Raw genomic sequence first — 26,203 nt, forward strand, 5'->3', positions numbered from 1 at the left:
AGGAACTGACTCAGCGTGCCTTTTCCTTCCCAGAGGCAACTGCTCTGCATCCCCGTGTATGTGAATGCCACTCATTCACCTGCAGCCAGAGGCTAGGAGCAGAGCACCCAACCCCCCAGTCCCCACATCACTGCCACCTCTTCACCCACAAAACCCTATTATAAATTAACCATTTTATTGAATATCAATAAACTGTATATAATTATATAAAAAGTTTCATCAGTACAAAATTGTGGCACCAAAGAAAACAAAAAATATATATATAAATACCAGTGTACCTTTGAAATGTAAACATCCTCTTTGTAATGATTCCATGAAAACAATGTCCAAAGAAAGATGCATTCAGGAGGCACCTGTCAATACCCATAAATAGGGCTTTTGGCACACACCTGTCGATGGGCAGCCTTGGGACAGGCCACCATTGTATCACTGACAAGTGCCTGCTATTAGTCACAGTTCTCTTGAAAAGCAGTTGTTAAGAGTCATATTAACAGGTGCTTGAGTGCATAGCTGCTCTGTAAACAGGGCTGGTGTTTGAAATGGCTACCCCGTGCCTTTTACGGACACTGTTAATCTCGCAGGCATTGCAAATTGTCATTGTGCTGGGGAGAAGCAGCTGCTTCACAACTACCGGGATACTGTATTATTGCATAGTTACACCTTCTACAGGCGGCGTATATACACTGGGAGCTGGGGGACACGGCACATCTTGTCCTTCATTAAAAAAATATTGGTTCTTAAAAGTTACTGAGTGGTTACAGTAAAAAAAAAACAAAAACAAAACCAAAAATCAGCCCTCCCCCCTCCCCTCCCCCCAAGCTATATGGTCGCAGTGCTGGGGCCAGGGTGCAGGACCAGTCCTGCAAGGTGCCCAGTGAGCAGGGGCACCTGATGGGGGCTGCGGCAGCGGCGGGTCGGGCTCAGGGCTGCACCCCTAGAGCTTCACTCTTTGGCACCCACGCTTAGCTCCAGAGTCCAATCCTGCACCCTCGGACGCCAGGATGGGAGGAGGATCAGGCCTTCGCATTGCACAGGAGGCACCGAGCAAGGAGTGTGAGGGTCTCGGTGTGCGCTGCGATGGAGGAAACTAACTCCTACAGAAACTAGGTATAATATAGGGATTTGTGTGGAGAGAGGCCTGGGGAAGCAGCGTCCTCAGCGGGAGCCCGAGCAGCCCGTCTCCTCGTGCTTGTGGAGCAGAGACATACGGGAGAAAGTCCGGGAGCAGGTTTTGCACTGGTACTTCTTTACATCTGAATGGGTCTGCAGGTGGGCTCGGAGATTAGAGCGGTCAGCAAAGGCCCGGTTGCAGTGTGTACAGGAAAAGGGCTTTTCACCTATGGGACAAAGAGAAATGCTCCCAATTAACCAATGCATCAACACATGGGGAATATCAAAGAAGGAGCCATTCATTAGCCAAAGTTTGTGAAGAGCACATTGAAAAAGAAGTGCTGGCTGTTATTGTTCCGAGGAAAAGCCTGGCGAGGTATGTACAGCATTCATTTTGGGGAGGACTCGGGAATTTCCTACTCCCCAAAAAAACCTCTCCCACGAACCATGGAAAAATAATGCTGGAAATATCTGCAAGCAGCAAGGCAGTTGCACATACGAACGAAGACACGATATTTGTCTCCTGCCTGGAGCCAAGCGAGCCGTTTGCAGAGAGGCAGGAAAGCCAAGCGCTATGTGTTAATTATATCATAGCAGGCAGCGGCTGCGAGGCGCCAGCGCCAGGGTGAGTACAGCTATTTCCTCCGCTGAACCCCGCGCTCCCCCTTCTCCTGCCCGGCTCGCATTGAAAAGCCCGGCCAGGGCGAATTCCTCCCAGAAAGACTCTTTTGGAGGAAACAAATGCGTATGCTCAATTTGGAAAGCACGATTAAGTCTTCCCGGCTTCCTTCAGCCATCATCTTTAGTACGTTAAGAGGGTGTGAAATCAGTGCCAAGTCACAATTACACTATCCCGCAGACCCACAAAGGATGCTCAGGAGATGCATTGTACGGGCAATGGGGTGGGCTGCAGCTGCGGCACCCGGACCCGCACCAACTGGTGCTGGGGGTGCCGGCCCCGCACCCCCAGCACCTGCCTGCAGGGCTCATGAGATGCTGCGGTGCATCTCGGTGGGCTCCACGCCGAGCTCACCACTGCTGAGTGGGGCCACAGGTTGGAGGCCACAGTGCTGGGCAGCCAGGCCTGGAGAGCCTGGCCGGAAGCCCTTGGTGAGGGCAGGGAAGATGGCTTTGGGCATGGTGATGAACAGGGAGTGCTGCAGCAGTGCCCCAGTCTATAGCACAGAGCAAAAGCGTGCTCTGTTGCACCGTGGCCCATGTGCTGGCTCATGGATAGGCACAGCACTAACAGTGGTGGCACAGATTTACAAGCTGAGCCTTGACCCTGTGCTCTGTTCCAGCCAAGAGGATATTTAAAGGACATTTTAGAGAGATGTGCCAAGGGGGTTTGGGAAGCCCTTATCTTCCCAGATAACACCTGGCCCACCGATTCGCTGGGGGCTGCGAAGCTGGGAAGCGGGAGGTGATAAGGGAGGGAGGGAGAGGAGCAAGAGCCAGCATTACCGGTGTGTGTCCGGATGTGGCCCTGCAGCAGCCAGGGCCGGGAGAAGGCCTTGCCGCACATCTTGCAGACGCAGGGCAGCGTGTGGCTCCGGATGTGCATCTTGAGAGCCCCCAGGCTCACGTACTCCTTCTCGCAGTACTTGCAGCTGAAAGATTTCCTGGCCTGGGCGTCGCAGTGCAATTGCTTGTGCTTGGAGAGCCCGGCGAAGGTGGAGTAAGCCTTGGCACACTGGGCGCAGCGGAAGCGCTCGGCAGCAGCGGGGGCTGAGGCTGGGCTGGGGGGCCCCGAGCTCTTGCCTTCATCCTCCTCGCTGGAGAGCGCTGTCAGGTCCAGGGCAGGGGCCGTGCCACCCGCTGCCTCGCTGCCCGGGCCGCCAGGGAAGAGGCTGGAGAGTAGCCCCGCGTCCCACACCAGCGGCGGGTAGTAGGCACCGGGACCGAGCACTTCGGGCGGAGGGATGACGGGCAGCGGGCATGTCTCGTACAGCAGAGGGGCGGCCAGCACTGCGGGAGGCGGCAGCACTCAGTGGGAACAAGGGCAAACGCTGGCCAAACCCACCCCCAGAGCAATTAGACCTGACCCTAGGCCAGCCCGTGGGATCCCCGCTTCCCACCCCGGAGCCAGAGGGACTTCAGCCCACCCGACGGGTCCCAGAGCCCCAGCCCACCCCGGAGCAAAAGAAATCCAAGGGGGCTCGGGGCCCCTGCCCGCCCTGCAGAGAGGCGCAGCGCGAAAGGAGCCCAGTTCCCCTGCCCACCTCCACCATGAGGCGCTCCCCACGCCCACCCCAGGATATGAGGTGGCGGCTCCACATCGCGGGACACGGAGGATCCCGCACCCGATCCCAGCCGAACTGCACGGAACTGGAAACGACACCCCCTTGCCCATGCGAAAGTCCCACATGGAGGGAGTTCCACCCTCCCGCTCCCGCATAGGAGGCACCGGGGACCTCGCGAAGCGCCCCGTCCCGCCGCACCCCGTGCACGCACCGGCCTGGCTCTCCAGCTCGCTGTAGTTGGGCTTCTTGCTGGCCGAGAAGTGCTTCTTCACCAGGAAGGAGCGCGGCATCTTGAACCACAGTACCGCCGCGCCCGCCGCGCCCGTTCATATGGACCTGGGGCCGGGAGGCGGCGCGGGCGGGGCGGGGTCGTTCCGCACCGGACCCAATGGGGAGGGAGAGGCGGAGTCTCCCCTGGTCCCCGGAACCAATGGGACTGCGTCGGGGGGAGCCCGGCAGGTGTCGGCCCCGCGGGGATTGCCCACGGGGCTCCGGTGTAGAGAGCATCGCTGCTGCCGATGATGATGAACATGAACGAGCCATTTCTGGCTTGTTCCCGGAGTGTTTCCCATGGAGGGAAGCAGGGCAAGGAGCTGTGGGACTGCCCCACGGCCTCTGTGCCCGAGCCCGGGAGACCCCCAGCAGCGGGTCTGAAGGAAAGCGCTGTGCTGCGAGAGTGATCCCCGGACCCCCACGCGTGGCTGTCCTTGCGCCACCGCTGAGGACTGCGGTGCAGATTAGGGCGAGCCTCCGCCGCGTCCCGCTGCTCCGGAGCAGAGCTGAGCGCAGCCTGGCCGAGGGTTAATAATCCTCTGCGAAGAGCAGTGACTCCCAGAGCAAGCGGCTGGGTCCAGCGCAGCCCTTGCTGACTCCCTCCCACAGGCAGGGTCAGGAGCACCTTCCTGAACATGCTTCTCCCTTCCGCCGGGCAGGTTTCAGGCAGCACAGCCTCCCTTAGCAAGCTGCCCCTGGTTTTCTTCCCTCCTTCCTTCCCCACAGGCATAGCAAAACACCAGTCCCAGACAGGCACATGCTCCCTTTGGCACATATGCCCATGAGAAAGTGCCCAGGCCTTGCAGTGGTGCTAGGACAGTGTTAGTGCGGCTCCCCCGGCCTGGCAGCTGGAACTCCCAGCCCCAGCTTCCAGCTCACCCCATCCCTCCTGCTCACGTGGGGATTTCCCCACTGGAAAGGCTCAGGGCATGGGTCCAGCCACCTGCTGCAGGAGACAGGCTCAGCTCCGGGCCAAGACAGCTGGTGGCGGCAGGAGGAACGGGACCTGCTGGGAATGCCTCTTCACTCCCAGTCAGTGCCTGGCCCTGTCACTCGGGAAAGGGCCCATGGTGGCAGGTCACTCGTGATCTGCCGTCAGACACCGGCCCTCACTGACCACACATTACTGTTTAGCCACAACCCACATGAAATGCAGAAGTGAGGAGCAAAGCTTTCCACTGGTACGGCTGCAGAGCAGGGAGCTGAGCTCAGTCTGTATTTCCTGAGGCCAGGAGCAGCTTGTGAAGTGTGTCCTGCCAGCCACACACAGTCCTGGAGAGATGAGACCAGCTTGTGAACTCTTCCCCTCCAGCCACATGCTCTGGAGCTAGATCCCGTCCTTCCTTTGCTGCAGAGCTGCTTGTGGCTTTCAGCAGGTGTTTATCTGCCCGGCTCATCCCTGGATAAACCTGAACTTCAAGGGAAAATGTGCCCCCAAAGGCTTTTGGGGGATGCAAATCACAGAGGCCAGGACCCCACTTCCCACAGGGGTCCAGAGATGCAGAACCCCATGGTGTGGGGAGCAGCACCTCATGGTGAGGAGGGCAGCAGCCTGGGTGTTGCTGCAGGTGCCCCCTTGCTCCTCCACCTGCCACGGATGTGGTTACCCTGAGGACACTTGTACAAGGAACCCAACTGGGTGGTTTTCTTTCAAGAAGCAAAGCCTGCTCCTCTGTTCTGTCTGCAGCGTTAATAATCAGATCTGTTCCAACCACCGCACGTAGAAAAAACTGCTATGTGCTAGAGGAAAAACCGAGATCGGGGAGAAAGTGACCTGCCCGTGCCTATGAGCCAGAGCACCACAGGACGGAGAGAGAGAGACCAGAGGGGAGGAGAAGCTCTGCAATGATTCCCAGCCTGGAAACGGCAGTGGTTTCTCAGCACCGGAGCAGTGGAGCCCCGGCGTGGCCGGAGCGGCCCTGCCACCAGCCCCGGGCACAGCTCCAGCCCCTGACCCACATGGGCTAGTCCAAGGAGCTCACAGGCACAATAACCACCTCCAGAGCGGCAAGCCTGCTGCAAAGTCTTCTTTTTACCTTCTTTGGACCCGTGGCTGCACGAAGCATCTCAAAAACCCTGCTGCAGAGCAAAGCTCCCTCCGCCAAGGGAGGCTGTGGCGGGGCGAAGGGAAGCGCCGGCCATGACGAGCGGGGATGAGGCGTGAACCTCCCCTGCAAGAGCGGAGAAGCTCTTTGAACCCCAGGGGAGGAGGACGGTGAGGAGCGCAGGGCTGGGACGTTCTCTCGGAGGCGCAAGACCTCCCTCTGCCGTCGGTGCGCGCTGCTGGCCGCCGCTCCGGCTGCTGAGTACACCAGGGTGAGTTTATTCCTTATTCCCCCTGCGCTCGGGGTGTGGAAGGGAAGCTCGCTGCATGGGGCTGCTAAAACTGCTCACAGAAGCTTCACTGTTTTATATCTTAAAACCCAGTGTCTGAGTACGAGGTAAAGGCAGAACAAACGTGAGAAGAACTAGAAGAGAGACCCAGGAAGCCTGTAGTGACCACACTTTTACTAAGTGCTGGGTATTTTCTGGAGTTTTGGGGAGAGTGGGGAAGGGAAAGGAAGTTCTCGTCGTGGTTTCAACAGTCCTTGTTTGTATCACGTGGAGAATAATGTAGTTTACCCCCTGAAAAATCAGTTGCTTTTGGAGAATGAAGCACAATCAACACAACTGTGACAGGAGGCAGAAACCCACCCCCAAACCAGGCCAAAACCTTGTCATTGTTAGTATACTTAAACCAAACAAAAGCTTTAGAACTGCAAGCACACCCCTCATTTGCTTTTATAGTGACTTACCATAGCCTTTGTACTATAGGAGTGGTTAACCCTTCTTATGCTGGTCTTACCAGTGACTATCAAAAAGTCTGGAAGCAAGTTTGGTCAGCCTTTGTCAATCAGATGACATATGGATCCAGAGTACACCATGAATGCTTCCTTATAGATGGGGTGCTTTACAAAGCCTTATTACCCAGTGCAAGGAGACCAGGGGGATGTATTGTTGTAGTTCCACATGAAGCAATTGTTAGGTAATTAATGCTGACAACAATTTATCAGACAGATTCATTTAGAAAAGCAAGCTCGACTGCCAGATTGTCTCCTCCCATTCTGCCCCCTCCCTCTTCACTAACTGACCTACTAAGGCTGACTCCTTGTGCCAGACACTGGGAATTTCACAGGTCCAAGTGGCCAGATTGCATTAACACCAACAATGGGCACTTGGGGGCTACAAGATCAGGTGCTGACGAGGTGAGAGCAGCCCTGGCAGAGTACTTCACCCTCCTGCAGCAACTCTCCACTGGATTTAGAAGCCCAGATTCACTTGCTTGCTATCTAATAAGGCTTGTTTTCATCACGAGTTTCTGCACACAGATGAGATGAATCGAGACTATACACACATGCACCTCAACAGAACGCCTTTTTAAATCAAACAGCAAATACCAGTAAGACATACCATGTGTGTGAACATGTTTGCACTGACGTATTTAGCATCAGAGACACAACGCTTTTCAGCAGCAGTAGGAGTCTGTGGCTAGGTTTATCTTGGATGCTCATCACAGCACAGAAAGCAGTGCCATGAATTCCTCTGATGCCAAGCGAGCAAGTGCCAAGACATGGCTTCTTAGTCACACACTAATGTCATCAGAGTTAAAGGAGAACCACCATGCATTTTCCAGTCAGTACTTCTGGTCTGAATCTTCTGTTAAATAATTCCTACATAAATTGCTGCAAATCAAACCCAGGTTGTACCGTGAGGGAATGGCTCTGCACAGACAGTCAGGGTACAGTCACCAGCAGTTTCTGACCAGCCATTGCTACAAGCCAGGTATCACTTCCTCATTGGGAGATACCAGAACTGAGAACACAAGGATGTCACCACTACAAACCTGACATCCAGGGGCATTAAAGTGATGGAAGCTGTAAACATTTCAACAGAAAAGCCCTGCTGGACAGTCACACTTCCATGATTTAACAAGAAACCCCAGGGGGTGTTGTTTGCATGGCTTCCCATAGGAAGTGTTCCCATACAAGGGTGCACCTGCAGTATCCTGGCCAGCTCCAACAGAATTTGACCCAAACTGTTTTTCTAAAATACGTAATGGAAGCCAAAAGCTGAAGCCTCTGCACGTCTCAGTGTCTTCCCTGCGGCATTCCACAGCTGGCAAGAAGTGTTTTTAGGGAGATATTGAAATGAAACATACGGACCACAAAGAAGAAAGGACTGGAGTTAAGATGAAGGTAGGATTTTATAAATTAAATGGCCTTTATTTGAATTCATCTTCAAAAGTCAAAACCACAACAAAGTAATTGCTCGGAAGCTTCTAACTGCTCCTTAAACATTTTATCAGAATTGCATGGAAGTGCACTTAGAATAGTAGCAGAAATCTGGATTCTGGCCAGTGCATGCCACCAAACTGCCTTCTAGCCAGAACCCTGAAATCCCCATCCAACAACTAATACACTGTAATCTCTTTACAGATCAAGCATTAAAAATAACCAACCCCAAACACAGTACCTTTTCCCACAGTACAATGAGATTTCCCCTGCCCCTAAGACTGAGCTTCCAGTCAGCAGCAGATACCTACGGACGAGTCTTTAACAGGTTGGGAAAACATACTAAACCCAAGTTCAACTGAAGTATGTTAGAGGTCTGGCTGGACACAAGGTTTAATCAAGAGGTTTTAACCAGGGTGCATTTCATTGTTTAAAGGGTAAGGCTGTGCTGCAGGCTGCAGAGTGTGATTACCCTAAACTTACTGGTCAAATAAATAATCTAGTGCTCAATCCTGTGGTGGTGCAGGTCCACTGCTCCAATTAAACATGCTTAAATTAGACTAGACGTCTCAACACTACCACGATTTACAAATTCTGGCCAGGTGTCTTAGATCCTTAGATCTCATCACCTTGACTGTGCAGACTGTTAATGAAAACATTAAACTAAAAAGGAAAGTCTATAGTAGAAGTATAGACTTGAATACAGAATATCCATTTACCATGTACTGGAACCGTCATCCTGCTTTCTGAGTTACATTTCACTTTCCTTTAAAAGTTTTACCTGCAAACTGTACACATTATATGGAAAACACTCCAAGTACAGCTTCAGCTACTTTAGCAACATTTAAATGAAGAACAGGAATTCAAAATACCTCTTAAAATCTGTAATGCAGAAAGGTAGTGCTATGCAAGTGTTATGAACTGATGGTAAGGTTTGCTACCAGCCTTGAGAGATGGAAAAACTAGGATTATATATGAAAATTTTAGTTTAAACCAAAGGCAGAGGTATTGAAGAAAAAAAAAGCACCCTTCTTAATTCCCCTATCAGCATAAGGCTTAAAGTCACTAGAGAATCTGTTTCAAAACCTCCGATTTAATCACAAAGCCTGCAAATATGATTAAGGTTTGCTAAGACAGTTTAAAATGGTACATTTTACCTTAGACCAGCATTAAAGTTTATCTTCCAGGCTAGAAATTATGCTCAAAACATGGAAGAAAGTAATAATCATACATAGAACAAAAAGTTGCTTAAGAGGTGCAAAGGTTTGCTAAGAAAGTTTGTAGTTTGAAGACTCATACTAAAGATGTATTTTCCATATAGTTGAGAGGCTGTGTCTGAGAATTTAAACACTGGGAAATGTTATGAAATCACAGGTATCATAGGTCAGTTTAAATGAGAGTTGGTCTGACAATTACAGTTAGCACCTAGAGGTCTCACTAAGGGAAAACAGAGCTACAACTACACCTCTCCTACTAGCATTTAAGATATGTAAATGAGACTGGCAAGAGATATTTATTAACTAGGTCAGGCCATTCCATTTGGAATGTTTTTGTTTCTAGACGATCAAATGAACACAACTGCAAAAGAAACCAGGAAATTATTAAAGGGCAACAGATTTGTCTCCTCCATGTTGCAATTAAGCTTTGTGTGAAGCAAGTAAGAAAATTAGGTCAACAGGGTTGAATAGTATAGACCATTTGTATAGAAATAACCAACTTTGATTTGAAACTAGGATAGGGATTGAAGTCTTCCGTATTTATGGATGCCTGAGTTAATCTTGGAATGTACAGGGAGAAGTGCAAGGATGCTGGGCATTTCCCCCTCATGGAAGCTTGAGTTTTACAGTTAATCTTCTGGTTGGTTCATTTATCCCGTAAAGAACGCATCAAAACCTGTGCCATCATATCATCTTCATCAGCATCATAATCCTGTGAACAAAAGGGACAGGAATTCCTTTACTACAACAGCCATGCTGGTTAATACAATACCAAATAAAACCAGAAAAAAAACTATCTTTTCCTTTGACTTGCCAATAATCCAATTTCTCTCATGATACCATCTGCAAGATGAGATTTCACAGTAATGGCTAAATAAAAAAGCTTGGGTTTAGGAGCCATGAGCCTTTATTCCAAGGATGAGGAAACACGTACCACAAAAGTATCATATGAAAAGCGATGTCGTCTTTGAAGGTGCTCCATGAAGTTAGCACTCCTGTAATTTGGATCTCCCCATGGCATTGAGGCACAAATTGGGCAAACCTTCAAGAAAACCCCAAAAAAGCCAATTAAGACCCAACGGTTAAGTGCTTTAACATTGACAGTAGGAAGGGCAGGACAGACACAGCATGGAACACTGAAGTTCAAGGTTTGTGATAACTGCTATTCTATATGCACAGTGATGTCAAAGAGTTTACTGGGATATTTAATAGGAAAGCCTCAGATTATCCCAAGTAATTTTAATTCATGGTTTATATGTCGGCAATGGAATGGCTTACTCTTTTCCATACAGTCTGAAAACCAGCATTCAGTTGTTTCAGTTGTTTGCTTTTGAAGATTTTAGCCTTTATTTCTCAGTATCAGAAGAGATTCCTTGATCTCTTTTGCAAAGATCAATTCTCTCTAAGAGAAAAAAAGGAACTTTTTTCCTAAATAATTTGGAATTAAAAAAAAAAAAAAAGCTTTCCAGAAATACTCAAGTTCCAAATTCAGTTCCATGTTTCGCAATTCCTCTTATATGAGAGGGAGTATCAGCAGATAAAGATTTCTAGAATGATATATTATTTTTTTGCAAGCATTTTTCCCTATACTTTATAGTATATCGCTGAACACACCAAAGGGGAAAATTAAGTGTTTGCCTTTCTTGAAATTGTATTTTATTAATGTTTGTTACTGTGTTTAACTAACTTCAGATATGTGCCATTTTTTACAGATGAAAAGAGGATGTCACCTAGCTGCAATAGGAGTAAAAGCTAGTCACCTCCAGAGAATGTACTGAAACCCAGCATTAAATTTAAATGTATGAACAGCATACCCACATGTGACTTGAACAGGAATAAACACGTACTTAACTTCAGGAGTCTCTAATTCATTGTTTCAAAGGGATTTAAGACTAGACTTCATTGCAATTCTTGCACCAAGACTTTTTATTACCACTTGTTTTGCATCCATGCTGTGCAATGTTTTGCAGTGTTCAACTAGTCCTTCTTGATCAAAGTTTTTCTCGCTGCAATACGGGCAAGGAAAGGTAAAGCGATTGGGGAAGTTCCTGGTTGGGGAGAGAAAAAGAGGTTATTTATCACTGTAAGAAGGTTAAAAATAATAACTTTAGGATTTAATACTCAAATGCTGCCTTACCAGCTCTTAAGAATACAAATTATTTAAGGCAATAGTTTTATTCTATACAAAATATCCAAGCTAATTTTAACGGTTTATAAATTCCTAACAACAGTTTTAGGAACTCTTAACACCATCTAAATTTACACAGAATGATAGTTTTCTACAAATGTTGCCATTTATCACCTATTTTTCTTAATGCACAGGGCACCCCCCAGTATGCCACAACCCAGATGCGCACCCTACAGTTCATTCCAACTTCCCTTCACTGTAAGTTACTATAATCAACAGACAGAAAGATAAAGGTTTTATTTAAAAAATAGCTACTTTTACTGAGTACCCCTGATCTTAAAGATGTGCACAGACCACAGCAGAAAGCAGAACAGCTTGCCTGTGCACAGTCAGTTGCAGATTAAGGCTTAGTTTTTCACTATGTGTAAGGAGTAAAATTATCAATGCCCAAACTGAGCAAAGAGGTGAGGTCTGCTTTTACTTCTTTGACAAAAAATTACAAGTATTTCCGGAGAAGAGCTACTTACCTGGTGTTGTGAAGTGGTTCTTTCGTCACGGCTTTCACACCTTCCATGATGTAATTCTGGTACTTTGAACAAGAAGCTGCATGGCTACGCATCTTTGAGAGATACATCTGTGCAGGCAACAGTCGCAGAGCAAGGTTAATTGAAACTACTTGCAGTTACTCCTACACTTTGACATGGTAACATGTAAAACAAAGCAGCTTTCTGCAGGCAGTGTTGAAGCAGGAAAACACTTCAGCTGGCCAGGCGGCAAACTCTGAGATTATAGATTAGTTAATCTGTAACCTTGCTGCCTGTAATATTTGGCAAAAACAGTGCTGTTCAGGACAGCAGTTTTCTTAACCTTTAATATAGTGTTGTCTTGTCTGGGTTTAAACCATGACAAGTGTATATATCCATAAAAATGCTTCATCTAAAGCCAGTTCACCTCGTCTATGACAATGTATGGAAAATGATTTGGCTTTAAGTACAGATCTTGGTGTAGATTGACTGCTAATTGTTCAATGCCATTAACGAAGATTAATTAAGGCGCTACAGTTTTCTATCAGCTGGGATGAAGACACTACCCAGAAACAAAGAGTGAAATTAACTGAACTGCTACCCTCACCTTAGTGTGTCTAATTATCTTCTTGTTGTTTTGCCATCTGCTAAGATACTTTCTTACATACTCAATTAACACTAGGAAGCCCAAGTTTACAAAGAGAAAGGAACTATCAGGAAGAATGTTATAAAGAGAGATTCAACATGCAGGATGCTAACAAATAATAAACATATGGAATGGAATAACCATATAAGACAACTTTGACTCATAACTATTTCAAACAAAGCAAATAAGTTTATGTTTGAGCCAAAGAGTTTAAGTTTATGATATATTATTTATGTTTATGATTTATTATAAGCTTAACAGCCAACACATAACCCCACATCCACTGTTTAATTACGATGTCCATCCCACAGAGACAATGCTCACAGAAGCAACTGCTGAAGCACTATTTTACTCTTATTTTAAAGTCACTACCTTTGATTTGGAATTCACTTCCTGAAGAAGTCAATAATAAAAACACATGGAAAGAATGTCAACATCTGAGTGCTGCCTATACCTTTATATATTATCTTAAATATCTTTAACACTTATCAGAGCAAGCATTTTAACCTGATTCTGCAGAAAGCTGAAGAGCAAGCACTTTATCTCCCTCTAAGCAGTATGGCTGAGCAGGCACACCTCATGCACTTTATTTCCAAATACTTTCATACTTTTTTATTGCAGCCATTGCAAGTGGTTTCTGTTGTTTCAATTTGCTTTTCCAAGTCCAGAGCTCTGCTCCCAGGCGACAGGCTACTGCGGCACACCCCACACACTGGCTTTTTAGGCTTAAGACATTCCTGCAGGCACGGACTGCAGAAGCTGGAATGGGAGAAGAGCAGATGGTGAGAACAGCCCTCCTGGACACCCAACATAAGCATTCAGAGCCCTTCCATGCCTTCTGCACTAACTGATAATGGAATCTCAAGAACCTATGTCTAATAAACCAGTAGCCTGGTGACATTTGTCCAGCCAGGGAGGAGCAGGATTCTAGTTCATAATGCTCAGTGATGTCGCTTTTGGACAACCTCCTCTGCTCTGGAGAAAAGGGAACTGAAAGTAAAAGACTATCTACCTATTTCCTTCCTTACATGGAAGCTCCAGGACACCCATAAGACGCTGCTCCAAAGCAAAGCTACCCGCAGAGCCCGTTCTCTTCAGCCAGCACCGCTTCACCCCACTGCCCCCGATGGGATCCCGGCCCCCCGGATGGGTTCCCCGTCATCGACGGGTTCCAGATCATCGACCGGTACCTCCCCACGGGTTCCTGATCATCGAAGGGTACCCTTCCCCCCCCCCCCGGGTTCCAGATCATCGACGGGCACAGCCCCCCGCCCCCCGGCGGTTTCCACCCTCGACGGGTCCCCACTCCCCTCCCGCAGAGAGGGCCCCGCACCGCCGCCTCAGCGCCCTCCCCTCCCCGCCGGTCATCCGCTCACACGTGTCCGCAGGGCACCCGCACCGGACTCTCGTACACCTCCAGGCACACGGGGCAGGTGAAGCGCGACAGCGGGTCCTGCCGCTCCGGGGAGCGCGACGAGGACGCACCGGCAGCGGCCACCGCCATCTTCCCGCCGCCGCGCCCGGCACCCGGGGAGCGGCCTTGCGCAGGCGCGGCTCCGCCCCTGCAGCGGGGCTCCGCCCACCTGGGGGGCGTGGCCGCACGTCTCCCTGCGGCGGTAGCTGTCTCGCGGCAGGGGGCGGTGCCCATCGTCCACTTCCGGGGCGCCGTTGCGAGCCTCCGCCTCCGGCCGGTGGCTCCGAAGCCGGCGCCGGGAGGCCGAGCCGAGGGGTGGGCACGTCCGCCGCGGGCAGCGGGAGCGCTCCCGGGGCTTGGGGGCCTCTGCTGGAGCGTGTGAGGGGCCGCGGGGTCCGCAGCCCCGCATCCGGGTCACCGGACGCTTCCGGCCGAGCGGCGGCGGGTCCCGGTTGCAGCGCGGAACGGTGAGGGTCGGGCCTGGAACGCGGGGTGTGGGAGGGCTCGGCCCGCCCGCGCTGCGGTCTCTGAGGGGACGGCGCGGCGTGGGGGCGGGCGGTGGGCGCTGCGAGCCTTCAGCGGTGAGTGGCTGCAGGGAGCCCCCGTGGGGCCGGCCCCGAGCTCGGTGTCCGGGGAAGGCCGCTCACTTCGCGGGGGTGAAGGCGGTGGCCGGGGCCGTGCCCGCTGCTCCTCGCAGCGGCCGAGCTGGATGCCTGCAACAAGTGTCTCCGCTGCAACCGGGGAGCGAAACGGCTCCAAGCGCTCGTTAAGTGCGCGGTGTTCCCTCCCACCCCCTTGTTCCGCGGGCTGGAGTACCTCAGCGACGCGCTGTGCTCTGGTGTTATTCAATAGCTTTTGCGTTCGGGGTAGTTCTGTTTTCAAACGTTTGGTGCAAGCTTAGCATTCCTGGTTCTCTTGCTGTGGTCTAGGAGAGTGCTGAGCGTGTCCCGTGTTTCTCGCCTTCTGCCATAGGGTTTTTTGCATGCCTGTGCCCTGCCAAGCAGTCTAGGATAGGCAGAGTGGTTGGATCCCTCAGCTGAGGTTTTGACCCAGGAGACTGATAGGAATGTTTTCTCATCTCGTCTGCAGAAACTAGACCCTGATCAGACCTTATTTTTCATGCATCTCTATGAAATTTTGTAAGTTTTCAGTCAATAATTTGCAGCAAAATGGCCTTGTCACTTTCTCTGTTGCATCAGCTAGTGTGCTTCTTAAAACTATATTTATCTGTGCCTGTTCATACGGAGGGTTTTACCAAGCCTTGTAACCATGGTTGTTCGCTGCTCTGAGCCTGCCTGGTGCTGGGTGGGCTGCTTGGGATGGGGATGTTTTGCTCTGGAAGCTCTGTGTGCAGGGAGCAGGGCTGTGAAGGGTTGCTGGGGTGTTTGCTCTGTGGCGGTTTGCTTTTTGGCTCTGTGAACTCTGGCTTGCATGCAAACAGTGAGTCAAAAATGAGAGCTGGTGGTGGTTTTGAGTGTCACAGTCTGCAGGGCCTCGATAGAGGACTTCCCTTTCGTGTGGGGACTTTCCCAATTCTGACATCTCATCCATGTAACCGAGCGCTTTTGTTTAGTAGTTATTAACAGGGGAGGTAGAAGAATTGTAGTACTAAATCCAGCTCCTTGTCAGCACAGGATCATTCTTGTTCTGGGGGTGTATTACTGATGTGCAGACAAAGATCCTTCTCTGAAATGCCTTCGTGGAGCCCTTCTTGCTAAGGAACAGACATTCCGTTGTCCTTGTCCACCGACTTCATCTTACACAACTTAAGGAGGAAAGATCCCCAAGAGGGAGAAGGGTTTACTCCTGGCCCTTATGCTCAAATGTTAATTTAGAACTCCACATTTCCTGTGATTCACAGCTTGTCTCTTGACATCAGTGCAATTTTCTGTGGGAAAAACAAGAGCAGAGTGCCTTTGAGCAGAAACTGAACCGGTAGTTAACTTTTCCCACATGGTGTTGTCATTAAGTGCAGCCTTTCATCAAATAATAGTAACTGCTAGGCTGTTGGGGTTTTTGTTTGTTTTCCTGGCCTCTTGGTTGTTGGTTTGTGTTGTTTTTTTTCCCCCTATTTATATTATGACTCCTTTTATTCTGTTAATTTTGCTCTTAAGAGTGATTTTCATTTTAACAGGAGTGTGTGGGGGCATTGATCAGCATTCTAGCAGCTGCAATTAATATTGGGTGGAAAGTCTTTCCTGAAGTGCTGTTTCAGACATACTACAGCCAAAACAGTGCATTGATTTCTCCTTCTTCCCCTCCCTGTGGTTCACAGCTGGGAAGTCTGTAAGGGCTGGATTGTGGCTTTATTTAAAAAGGAAAGGCTGTGGTCTGCTTTTTGATCACAAGTTCCTCAGGCAGTTGAGATGGAGCATGTTGGCCTCTTCATTACCTTGGGTTCCGTAGTTTTAGGAAGCTTCTTTTGCCACCAGCTTTTCCTGTGAAGTATGTGTGCTCAGTGAGGTGAAAATGTAGATCCGTATATACGTAAAAGCACCTATTCCTGCAAACAAAAGCATACATGATGTGAAACCAGGAAAGGTTTTGTTCTAGTAAAGCAGCTATAAATGGCAGGTATAGCTCTTTTTTTTTTTTTTTCTGAAAAGATTGCAGTCATCTTTGCACTGCCAGTACTCAGCTGAAACTTCGGCTGTCGATTGCAGCAGTCAGGGAGTGTGTTCTCTGTAGGCTGGGTGCAGAGCATTCCCAGTGCAGGGATGGCCTGGGTGTGCCGTCAGGTGGAATGTGAGTGGCAGGAAGTGTTAGGTGAAACAAATAAATCTGTTCATGTCTGGGGCACTAGAGGAAACAAAAAGTAGATGCTTTGCAAAGTTGAGCAAAAAAAACTTCTTTAGGGGAATTTTTAAATCTTTATATCACTGTGCAGGGCAAAAAAAGAAAAAAAACAAACCAATCAGTGACTGATTATTATAATGATTAAGTTGTTTGAACTGAAAGGGCAAAACAATGTGCAGAGGAGAGACTCTAAAAACTTGTGCTTCTCCTCTGTTTTTTTGCTGTGGGTTACTTTTGCCTTAGTTTCCTGAGCCAGAGAACACTCGGTTCTGGCTGTATTGCGTCAAACTCCCAGAGCCTTGCTCGATACGGGTTTGTTGTGCTGCTTTAGCTGGATAACTGGAAGAAGAGTAGAGAACGGCAGTGAAAAGCAGGACAACAGCGTTTCTGTGGACTCTTCCACTTTTTTTCTTGTGCAGAAACCTAAAGAGGTTGTTCTGGGAGCTGCTGCTCTGTGAACCATTTTATGGTATCCTGTGAAGCAGAGAGGTGCTGTGGACATCTGGGGTTTATGCAGTTCTGACTTGTCTTTGTTTTCAATCTTTATTCCAGAAGAGTTACCATTACTGAAGATTCTTAATGCCAGATAATCAACCTACTGCCGAATAACCATGAAAGAGACGAGGTAGCTGCCCAAGCGCGAGATAAAAACTGATTTCAATGGATTCAAAATATAAAGACGATTTATTTAGGAAGTATGTACAGTTCCATGAATGCAAACTGAGTGCCTCTGACAACAAGCATCGTCCGATTAATGATGAATGTTTGCGAGTGGCAGCCGCAGCCTTTCTTTGCCTTCCCAAAATTGATCCCTTTTATAGATTCCGGTTGATAAAGTTCTACGAGATCGCTGAAAACTCACTGAGATCTGTGAAATCCTCAAGTTTACATTCTCTACGTAATGCATTCAGCGTGCTCGAGACAGTTGGAATTAATCTCTTTCTTTACCCCTGGAAAAAGGAGTTCAAAAATATTAAGGTAAGACATTTTATGTGTGGCCATAGTGAGAACATGATTTGGTTTTCTTTTAACATAATTTGTGTTTCTTTTATAGTCTGTTTTCTTTTCCCCACCTGTTAGCATGATATTATACGTTTGTCTACATACAGTTGGTAAACAGAAGCCATAGGAAAATTGCAATGTAAAGTGTTGTGCTGGCAAGAGTATCCCAAGAGCAGAAGTACTATTTGCATTTATAATATAACCATAAAATAGAGGAAGAGATTATTTAAGGGTGTTGTTTAGCCTAGCTTGCTACAGTGTCTTAATTTCTACTTTGAGATGCTTTCCCTAGGGTGAGTGGTCAAGTTATGTTTAAGCTCAGTCAAAGTCTGATTTTTGTCTTGGAAAGGCTGTTAACAGAGCACAAGTACTAACAACCATTGCATGCTTTCAAGGATGCTTTGCTAGGGTTTCCACAAGTTGTATGATGATGGTAAAGGAATTTCTCTAAAAGCATTGTTTCCAGATTATCTTTTATCTGCTTGTCAACTCTCAGTTCATGAAGTTTGGATTTTAATGTGCTTTCAAAGTATTTATCTATGCCAGGATCTCAGAGGGAAAAGTAGGAACTTGCACATTGCTCAGCTTGGGTGCTGGAAGTCAGATAGTGAGTTCTCTGCTGTTGATTTTTCTCTTTTATCTTTTCCTATATGATTATTCAAAACTACTGCAGCATTTCGGTAATGAATGCTGCAGGTGACTTACAGAAACGGTTTTGATACTTGAAAGCTGGATGAAAGCACTGCTGGTACAGGTGTCTAAAGTCATTTGTGGGTTGTGTGCTCTAGTGATGAGGGCTTTTGTTTTTCTTGAAGATGCTGTTTCATTATTTAGCAAAGACTTTGAACATTATTTCCCTAAAGGGGAACTACCTTTATTCACGTTCTGTATATAAATCTTTTTCATCTTATGCTTAAGTTCTGGCCTTTAAATGCTGGTTGATCCACTGAGGATAGCTCTTGATGCACTGCCAATACTGACTTTGGTTGTGCATTATGGATCCAGTAGCTGTTCTATACAAAGATATGATGGGCAGGCTACTCTTGCCTCCAACCTAAACCAGTTTGAGCTGGGTTAAGAGCATACCTTGGATATGCCAGATGCTAAGGATATTTCAACCTGCACAAACTCATTTTTGTTTTTTTGTTTTTTTTTTTTGTTTTTTTTTTCATTTTTAGTGCTTGACGTAATATAAAATTATATAAACCAGACATTTGAAACTGCATAGTAATAGTACAGTATATTTAATGCTGAAGAAGACTTTGTACTCCCACAGTAACTCAGCGTTCCTGTTACCTCTAGCTAGCCCCTGTCCAGGTGCAATATATGAAATCTCTGCCTTTTTGCCTTTCATGGTAAGCTTGCTTGTAAATGCAAACATATCTGGTATGTGTAAAAGTTAATGTCCTCCCTGTTGATTTAAATCACTGTGCTATACGCTGACATTATGCTAATCAGGATTTCAATTTGAATGGAAACTCTCCTACTTTGAATTTGCCTCATGCAGAATTTCCATCTGCTGAGCAGGAGGAATGCAGAAATGGAGTTCATCTTGCCATGGGAGTTGCATGTGCTCACTGTGGTTATTATTCTATTTAATTATACAGTATCTGTCACTGAATTATCTGAACATCTAGTCCACCATTGAATTTGTAACCTAGTTTTCCTTTTATTTCCCCCCAACCCCTTAGACCTACACTGGACCCTTTGTTTATTATGTAAAGTCTGCTCTAACTGAAGATGATGTAAGGCAAATTTTGAACTACATGGGCTATGTTCAAGAACTGGGAACAACGTATAAGCTCAAAGAGCAGGTTGATGCCATTCAAGTGAAAATGGTTTCATTTGAACTCTTTTTGGCCAAAGTGGAATGTGAGCAGCTTGTTGAAATTCACTTGCAAGTGAAGGATAAAGGTTATTCAGAGGTTGATGTCATAAATGAGCGAAAAAATAGCACTGAAGATGTTAGAGGCTGCTCAGAAGCCATGAAACGGCGTGTAGAGTGCAAAGAAAACTTGAACACTTCCATGGCACGAATGGTACTCCAGAAATCAGCAAGCGAGCGGGCTTCTAAAGATTATTTCAAGCCAAAGGTTAGCAAACCTTCTAAATCAGTGGACACATATGATAATTATTGGGAAAGTAAGAAACCACCTTTGATGAGCTCACTGAGTCTCAGGAAAGAACCATTTTTAGTTGATGCAGAAGATGACATTAAAGATGAGATTATCCGTCCATCACCCTCTCTTCTGACAGTGTCAAGCTCCCCACATGGGTGTTCAGAGGAATTTTTGCCAACTTCATCTCATCACAATGGCATGCTAAGAACAAATGCCCCTTACAGCTCCTATTTTTCTGCTCAAGAGGACTTAGATTTATATACTGATTCCGATTCTAGAGGTATGTTAAATTTTAAAAGACAAGAAGCTATTAAGCCTGATGTTTGGGTGTTAAAAAACGATGCCAACCCTGTTTACCACAAACGCACCCATCTAGCCAAAGAGACAGCTTCCCTCAAGTGCCAAAACTGTGGCTTACCTTGTGGCACTTCTGTTTGCCAAAAGTGTGACAATCTGTACAGCTCTAGGCAGGAATACCCAGCAGTGAAACAGAGCACCTATTCAATCAAACCACTTCCAAACGATGGCTTGCCTCCTGCGTCTTTAAGGGAGAAATCTCAGTACACATCACAGACTCAGAGTCAAGAGAGAGCTGCTCAGTTCAGTTCAAAACCCAAATCTTCAGGCACCTCGCGCTGTGGCTTTTGTAACCGGTCTGGAGCTGCAAACACTTGCACGTTTTGCTCTAAGGTCTCATGTGACACTTGCCTCAATGCTTACTATTATGATCCCTGCTGTAGAAAAAGCGAGCTTCACAGATTCATGCCTAACAATCAGTTAAACTATAAATCGTCCCAGCTGTCCCATGTCGTTTATAGATAGACTTGATTAGTCTGTTTTGGAGGGGAAGGAAAGGGGGAGGGGAAAGGGCTATCTTAACTAATGTTCTGACTCCACTGATAGGAAAATAACACTGACCTCTTACCAAAAGAACGCATCCAAATGTCTGGAACCATGGTTCAGCGATCAGGTGCCAGTTCTTGATTTTTGTGGCTTCACAGATGCTGCAGACACATTCGATTTCATGCTGCTATAATTTAGGTAACTCCTGAACGATCATTACTTTTCAATATCAAGGGGGAGAAAAGCACATTTATTTTTCTTTCTTTAAAACTTGGCAGCTGTTGTATGTCAGAAAAGTGACATCAAACCTTTCTCTTACATTGCAGTCATCTCCTTGCCCAAGTAAATCCATGCAAGGCTTGAAAATTGAAGGTCCTCATTTTCTATGAGTGATGAAACTACTGCTGGTTTTTGATTAAAGTATGACTCCCAACTGTGCAAGAGATGTGAATGGCTTGTTTTGCCAACAAGGACTATTTTATCTTTTTTTCTTTGAAGTGTGTCTGCATTTCTTTATCTCCAAAATGCAAACACCGACAGCATCTCTTCCGTTTGTCTTTACGTTTCTTCCTTCTCCCCTTGTCTCCCTGTTGCTTATCTCAAGGTTATATAATCTGAATCTGGACAATTTTTGCTTTATTTTCGGGTGTTGCCAGTTTCATCCTACTGGGTTTTGCCGTATGGTAGTTCAAAACGTGAACCTGTAGTCACGTTACTCAAAATATGCCTGGAGTGTTGTCCTTTCAGATGAGTACTGACTTTCTTTACTTTCTGTTGCACATGTATTAAGTACTGTTCTTTGTACTGTAAATAGGTATTTGGAAACAGTTTATTTTTAATAAATATTTAATATGTTGAGTTCTTAAAAGTGGTAGAATCATTATAACTATGAAGTCTCTCTGGGTTATTTGTTCAGGTGACTTTTTGTTTTTCCTTGTACTGTATTTCATAGCTTATAGTCACTGTGGCAGACTGATCAATTTTGGGGTTTTAATCTGACTTTTTTTTTCTCTCCTTCTGACAAGGCTACCACTAGTCTGAGTGGAGTCTTGTCTAAGAATTGCAGGATTTTGGTTCTCAGTGCACGCTTTTCCTTTGTGGTTATGGAAATTGTAAGTATAAACGTTATGCTTGCTTCCAAATTCATTGCCACCTCTGTAGTGTAGTCCAGCAAGTAAAGCACTCTCCTGGTTAAAAGTCAGAGCTCATTTGTGACTCCTGTTAAAGTAAACCCATCAGTTACGGATGTGAATCAGATAATAAGATTTATCTCTGTTACTGTAGCACATAGGAACCCAAGTGGAGAACCAGGACTCCGTCGTGCTAGGCTCTGTACAGTTTGACCCCCAAACAATACCTGGTTATGAATAGACTTTAGTTTTTTTGTTAAAAGGAAACCCACAAGAATCTTCTAGCTTCCTTATTCCACCTAGCTGGTTAGAACAAAGTATCAGGCAACCTAATCTGATGTGCAGAATTTAATGTGTTTAAAATATCTGTAAAAAACTCTAGCTGAGATGTAAACTATGTAGTCCATTCTGCACTAAAATTATTCACTTAAGGGTTTTTTAAACACTGTTAGAGTCTAGGTTTCTAAACTTCAATGTCCATTGATCCCTGTGTGACAAAAACATGCATGAATGATCATTTGTATTACATTTTTTGGGTGGGGGGAGGGCTTGAGGTAGGTAGAGGGGGAAACTATATAGGCTAATGTTGTAAAATATTTAAAATAATTTTAGCCATAAACAGGTGTCAGAAGTATTATGGAAATAAGATGAAATCTGAGTCTTACAGAGGGCTGAGAGCAGTAAGTTACTGTACAGTTTGCACTAAGAAACAAAGTGAATGGCGTGTGTTTAGCAATCAGGGAAAGTCTGAATCAAGTGACTGCAGCTGAACTTTATGGTATAGGCAAGTATTGCCTTGCTGACCCTGAAGGTTGGGGTGAATATTGTTTAGGTGACTGATTTTAAGGTTTTGAAAATCTTGTATGTTTTTTCTATAAATATATATATATATATAAATATGACACAAATGTAGATACATTCTGTATATAGTGAAGAATTTAAAAACAATTTTACTATTAAAATACAGTCTAAGGGTGGTTTTAATTTCAGTGGCTATTTTGGTTTTGTTCATCTTCTGAAGTGTCATGCCTGTTTGGCTGCTCTACAGTGTATCTTCTAGTTCACTAGGTCAATTTCCATATGGCTACTCACACTACAGTGAATAACTAAAACTGTGATGCCACGTAATTTTTACGGTGAACATAGCGGGGACTATACTTGCTTTAAAAAGAAAAGTCCTGTGTATATATGTCATGGAATACTGTAGTACAAAACTGTGTTTAATTGAAGTGATACCATGCTCTATTTTTGTGTATCTTACTGTATGAGGTTGCTGTGATTGATACAGTAAAATATATGCTAATTTAAAATGCAGGTGTTTTGCATCTGATTTGTTTAAATTATGTTTTGAAGGAATTTAAAAATAAAGAAGCCTTTAAGAAAAGGCTTAAACTCTTTTCTTAAAGTGGAGTGCATGTAGCTGTCTGTCTCACAACTGCGTTTTGCATGCAGAAATGAGTTGGTGCCCAGAGGTAATCTTGGGGGCAAAAATGGGCAAGAGTGTATGTATCATGAGCCTCAGCGTTATGAAACTGGATGTACTGCTTGCAGAATGCAGAGCTTTTTTTAAAAGCTTTTATTTTCAAGTCTTAGCAGCATGACTCAGTTTGTTCCGTAAGAGCATGTAAGCCAATATGTCAGCAGTCTGCAGCAGACAGACTAACGTGGGGTGGAAAGCAGGTTTCATGGGTGATGTGAAGCTAACAGACATTGATTTCCAGCCTTGACTCTCAATGTCATACACACTTCTAACAAGCTTCCTGATATAAGCTGCATCTCGCGTAAGATGTGTGATACTACTGATGTACTTTCGGCACTTGAGTTAGGCCTTCTGGCTCCTTCTTCATCCTGCTAGCTCCGGAGCAGGATAGTTCCTCAAGTTCCAAACTAGATCACTTTTTCATTTGCCCTTTGTGTTAAAGCATGACAGGCAACTGCTGAAATGCCAGAAGTGCCATTTCTACCAAGGCCTCTAATCTTAGGATCTCTTGAGGTTCCTGGAAGCATCAGGGATGATGATAAAAATCAGGCTTAAGGTAACTAAAATATTCTTGCAGGAAATCTTATCTTACATCACTCTGCTTCTTGTGCTGATGTATTTCTGGTGCATATAAAACAAGACTTTGTGCTGTTTACTCTGACATTTCTGATTACAGACCTTTGTGTGTTTCCTGTGTCTTTTGCTCTCAACAGATGTTTAAAGGATGTTAGCAGTTCAGACTTGATGGTTTGAGCTGACAGCTCCTTAAATTTATTTGTTTCTGGAAGATGCCTGTAGGTTACAAGCATTTAGTACATGTTGCTGAGTATGCTGTAGAATTTAAGGAAAAGATTCACCTTTCTAATATTTGTTTAGAGCCAGAAGCTAATCTGAGCATGGTGATAATTGATACATTGCCAGAGAGACTGGGTGAAAAGCAGGAGGTTATTCCAAGTTAATGGAATAACATGTTGATGTACCTGTTTTAACTTCCATTTAGTTAGTTCCCTGAAATCCCTCGGAGTTAAGCCTTTTGGCATGGCCCTTACTGTGGTATCGAAGCAGCGACTGAGTTGAGCTACAAATGTTTCTATTTGTGAAGGATGCCCCATGCTTCTTTCTGAAAATCATGGAATGTGGTAGCGTTGTCTAAAGGCTGTTAAGTATGTAAATGTCTTAGAAATCTTGCATAAAATTAAGTAGAATTGAACATTGCAGTTACTTTTAATTGCTTTTTTCTTCAATTGCTTTTATTCTCCTAGGAAAGATTTTTTTTTTTTTTTTTTTGTAACTTATCTTGCCAATATTGAAAATGTAGGGGCAGGGAATCAGTAATTAAGTAGCTTTCTGGTTTTGTACTCCTACACCCCTGCTGTGAAAAACAAACTCCGAGGGCAACCTTTTGCACTGAGCCTCTGTATGAAAATGAACAGACAAGTGCATCAGATCATCTTATGCAGTGCCTGGAGGAAGGCAAAAGGTTGAAGTATGTGATATGGCAGCAGCTCTTTTAACTCTAAAATCCTGCAGACGTGCCACATAATTGAAGCTCTTCCATCTGAGGAGAGGTGTAGGAGAGCCAGAGAGCAGCTGCTTTGTTTGACAGGCTTGCTGTGCAGATTTCAATGTGCTAATGTGTGGAAAGCAAGGCTGTTCCTTACAGCATTGAAGCTCTCTGCGTTGAAAATATCTTGGCATATTTTATACCGTGCAGTGGGTCTTGGTTCAGACCAGAATCTGGAGCCCTGTGACAAGGTGACCTGTGTAGCACTGGAGGTAGTCAGTGTGCTGATGGGCAGCTACTTGCAGCCAGACTGTGCCAAAGTCAGAAAAGGCAACTAATAGCAAGCTGATCATGTAGAGTTGTGGGGATGCTTGACCTGTACCCAGGAATTTATGGCACCTAGTAGTACTCAGAGTGGAGCAATCCCTACGATTCCTTATTTTCCCCTCCTGCACTGCTTTTGCTGCTTTCACAGTGGGGGACAGAGGATGAGAGCTCTGGCATTGCTATAAGTTGTTGCTTTTTTGGAAACAGCTGCTTTGCTGCCCTGACCTCTGCAGAAGAAAGGATCTTGTCTCCTTAGGAATCCCTGCAAACATGGGAGACAATGCCTTGTTCAGGGACTGTGGGGTGCTGCCACTTGGTTTCTGCCATTTTGTAAGGCAGAGTTGCTCCAAGATTTTCCAAATGCAGGCAAAACGAACCATCTGGACTGTGCTGCCACAGATGCTTTCCTGGTGGGATGGGTTTGCTGTTTCCTTACCCTGAGAAACAGCAGGGTCAGAGGCTATGATTACTGCTGGTGCACCACTGCAGTCAGCTGCCCATACTCCTGATCTTCTCTCAGCTGGCAGCAGTGGGTCTGGTTTTCCACTGCAGTAGCAGATGAAAAGGGGCTATGGAAATATTCCTGATATCCAACAGCTTCCCAGGTTGCCTGTGCTTAAAGCCAGGCATGGACTTCCACTGAACTTGGAAAGGCTTTGTGCAGAAAAGAGGTGGGCAAGTGGAAATGTTCCAGATAAAAATGAAACAACCTGCTCTGGTATTTTTCTTTAGGATCAAGAAGGAATTTATCTTCCAGCATTTGGAATCTGGGAGGCACTGGAGTCCTATTGCAGGGAACTTCAGATGAGGTTAGGGATTGTTTTAATTACTGATGCTTTGTATTGGTGGGGTTAGTTCTTAGTGCTGCAGATCCTGAATGTAAGTCATGGTGGTCCTGGTCCTTCTGTTCAGGCTGGGCTCTATCATAGTAGTTCCTGCTTTGAGATCAGGATGTGAAATACCTTCTGACTGAACTAATACCACCCATCTGGTTTTCCTGTCTTATGGTGAGCTTTTAGTTAATTCTGCTTTGTGCAGTTCACTGCATTGAAGACAATGTCAGAGCTCCAAGTAGCTCGAAGTAGTGCCGAATCAGGCTTGCAGTATGTGGCTGACAACTTGCATGTGGCAGCTGCTTCTGCTGTTGTGGGTGTGGGGCTGTCATGCTTCCTGCT

The 26,203-nt window shown here is 46.1% G+C and overlaps 3 protein-coding genes across 3 annotated transcripts; 1 reads left to right on the forward strand and 2 right to left on the reverse strand.

The window, feature by feature from the left end:
• Positions 1-832: 832 nt before the first annotated feature.
• Positions 833-3,725, reverse strand: SNAI1 (snail family transcriptional repressor 1). The gene is made up of 3 exons (XM_057401677.1): positions 3,565-3,725; positions 2,575-3,078; positions 833-1,337 (listed from the first exon to the last, which is right to left on the reverse strand). The coding sequence occupies exons 1-3, from the start codon at positions 3,641-3,643 to the stop codon at positions 1,156-1,158; spliced, it is 765 nt and encodes a 254-aa protein (XP_057257660.1). The 5' UTR covers positions 3,644-3,725; the 3' UTR covers positions 833-1,155.
• Positions 3,726-7,862: 4,137 nt separating this feature from the next.
• Positions 7,863-13,967, reverse strand: RNF114 (ring finger protein 114). Its single transcript, XM_057401749.1, has 6 exons — positions 13,789-13,967; positions 13,021-13,171; positions 11,770-11,876; positions 11,048-11,162; positions 10,049-10,156; positions 7,863-9,826 (listed from the first exon to the last, which is right to left on the reverse strand). Exons 1-6 carry the CDS (start codon positions 13,914-13,916, stop codon positions 9,761-9,763), a joined length of 675 nt encoding a protein of 224 aa, XP_057257732.1. The 5' UTR covers positions 13,917-13,967; the 3' UTR covers positions 7,863-9,760.
• A 187-nt stretch (positions 13,968-14,154) lies between these two features.
• SPATA2 (spermatogenesis associated 2) lies at positions 14,155-23,031 on the forward strand. Its single transcript, XM_057401745.1, has 3 exons — positions 14,155-14,293; positions 17,175-17,600; positions 19,316-23,031. Exons 2-3 carry the CDS (start codon positions 17,283-17,285, stop codon positions 20,564-20,566), a joined length of 1,569 nt encoding a protein of 522 aa, XP_057257728.1. The 5' UTR covers positions 14,155-14,293; positions 17,175-17,282; the 3' UTR covers positions 20,567-23,031.
• Positions 23,032-26,203: the final 3,172 nt, after the last annotated feature.

The sequence above is a fragment of the Pezoporus wallicus genome, unplaced genomic scaffold (assembly GCF_028554395.1).
Source record: "Pezoporus wallicus isolate ANWC-B61680 ecotype Strahan unplaced genomic scaffold, APGP_CSIRO_Pwel_v1 contig_9238, whole genome shotgun sequence".
Lineage (NCBI taxonomy): Eukaryota > Metazoa > Chordata > Aves > Psittaciformes > Psittacidae > Pezoporus > Pezoporus wallicus.

Excerpts from the sequence above, each read along its gene's own strand:
- SNAI1 (XM_057401677.1), bottom strand. The coding sequence starts at position 3,643 with ATGCCGCGCTCCTTCCTGGTGAAGAAGCACTTCTCGGCCAGCAAGAAG. Across the intron at positions 3,079-3,564 it reads CGAGCTGGAGAGCCAGGCCG|TGCTGGCCGCCCCTCTGCTG; the intron begins GTGCGTGCACGG and ends CGCCTCCCGCAG. Across the intron at positions 1,338-2,574 it reads CCACATCCGGACACACACCG|GTGAAAAGCCCTTTTCCTGT; the intron begins GTAATGCTGGCT and ends TTTGTCCCATAG.
- RNF114 (XM_057401749.1), bottom strand. The coding sequence starts at position 13,916 with ATGGCGGTGGCCGCTGCCGGTGCGTCCTCGTCGCGCTCCCCGGAGCGG. Across the intron at positions 11,877-13,020 it reads GCAATGGCTGCAATAAAAAA|ATGTATCTCTCAAAGATGCG; the intron begins GTATGAAAGTAT and ends TTGCCTGCACAG. Across the intron at positions 10,157-11,047 it reads GCATGGATGCAAAACAAGTG|GTTTGCCCAATTTGTGCCTC; the intron begins GTAATAAAAAGT and ends GTTTTCTTGAAG.
- SPATA2 (XM_057401745.1), top strand. The coding sequence starts at position 17,283 with ATGGATTCAAAATATAAAGACGATTTATTTAGGAAGTATGTACAGTTC. Across the intron at positions 17,601-19,315 it reads AGGAGTTCAAAAATATTAAG|ACCTACACTGGACCCTTTGT; the intron begins GTAAGACATTTT and ends CCAACCCCTTAG.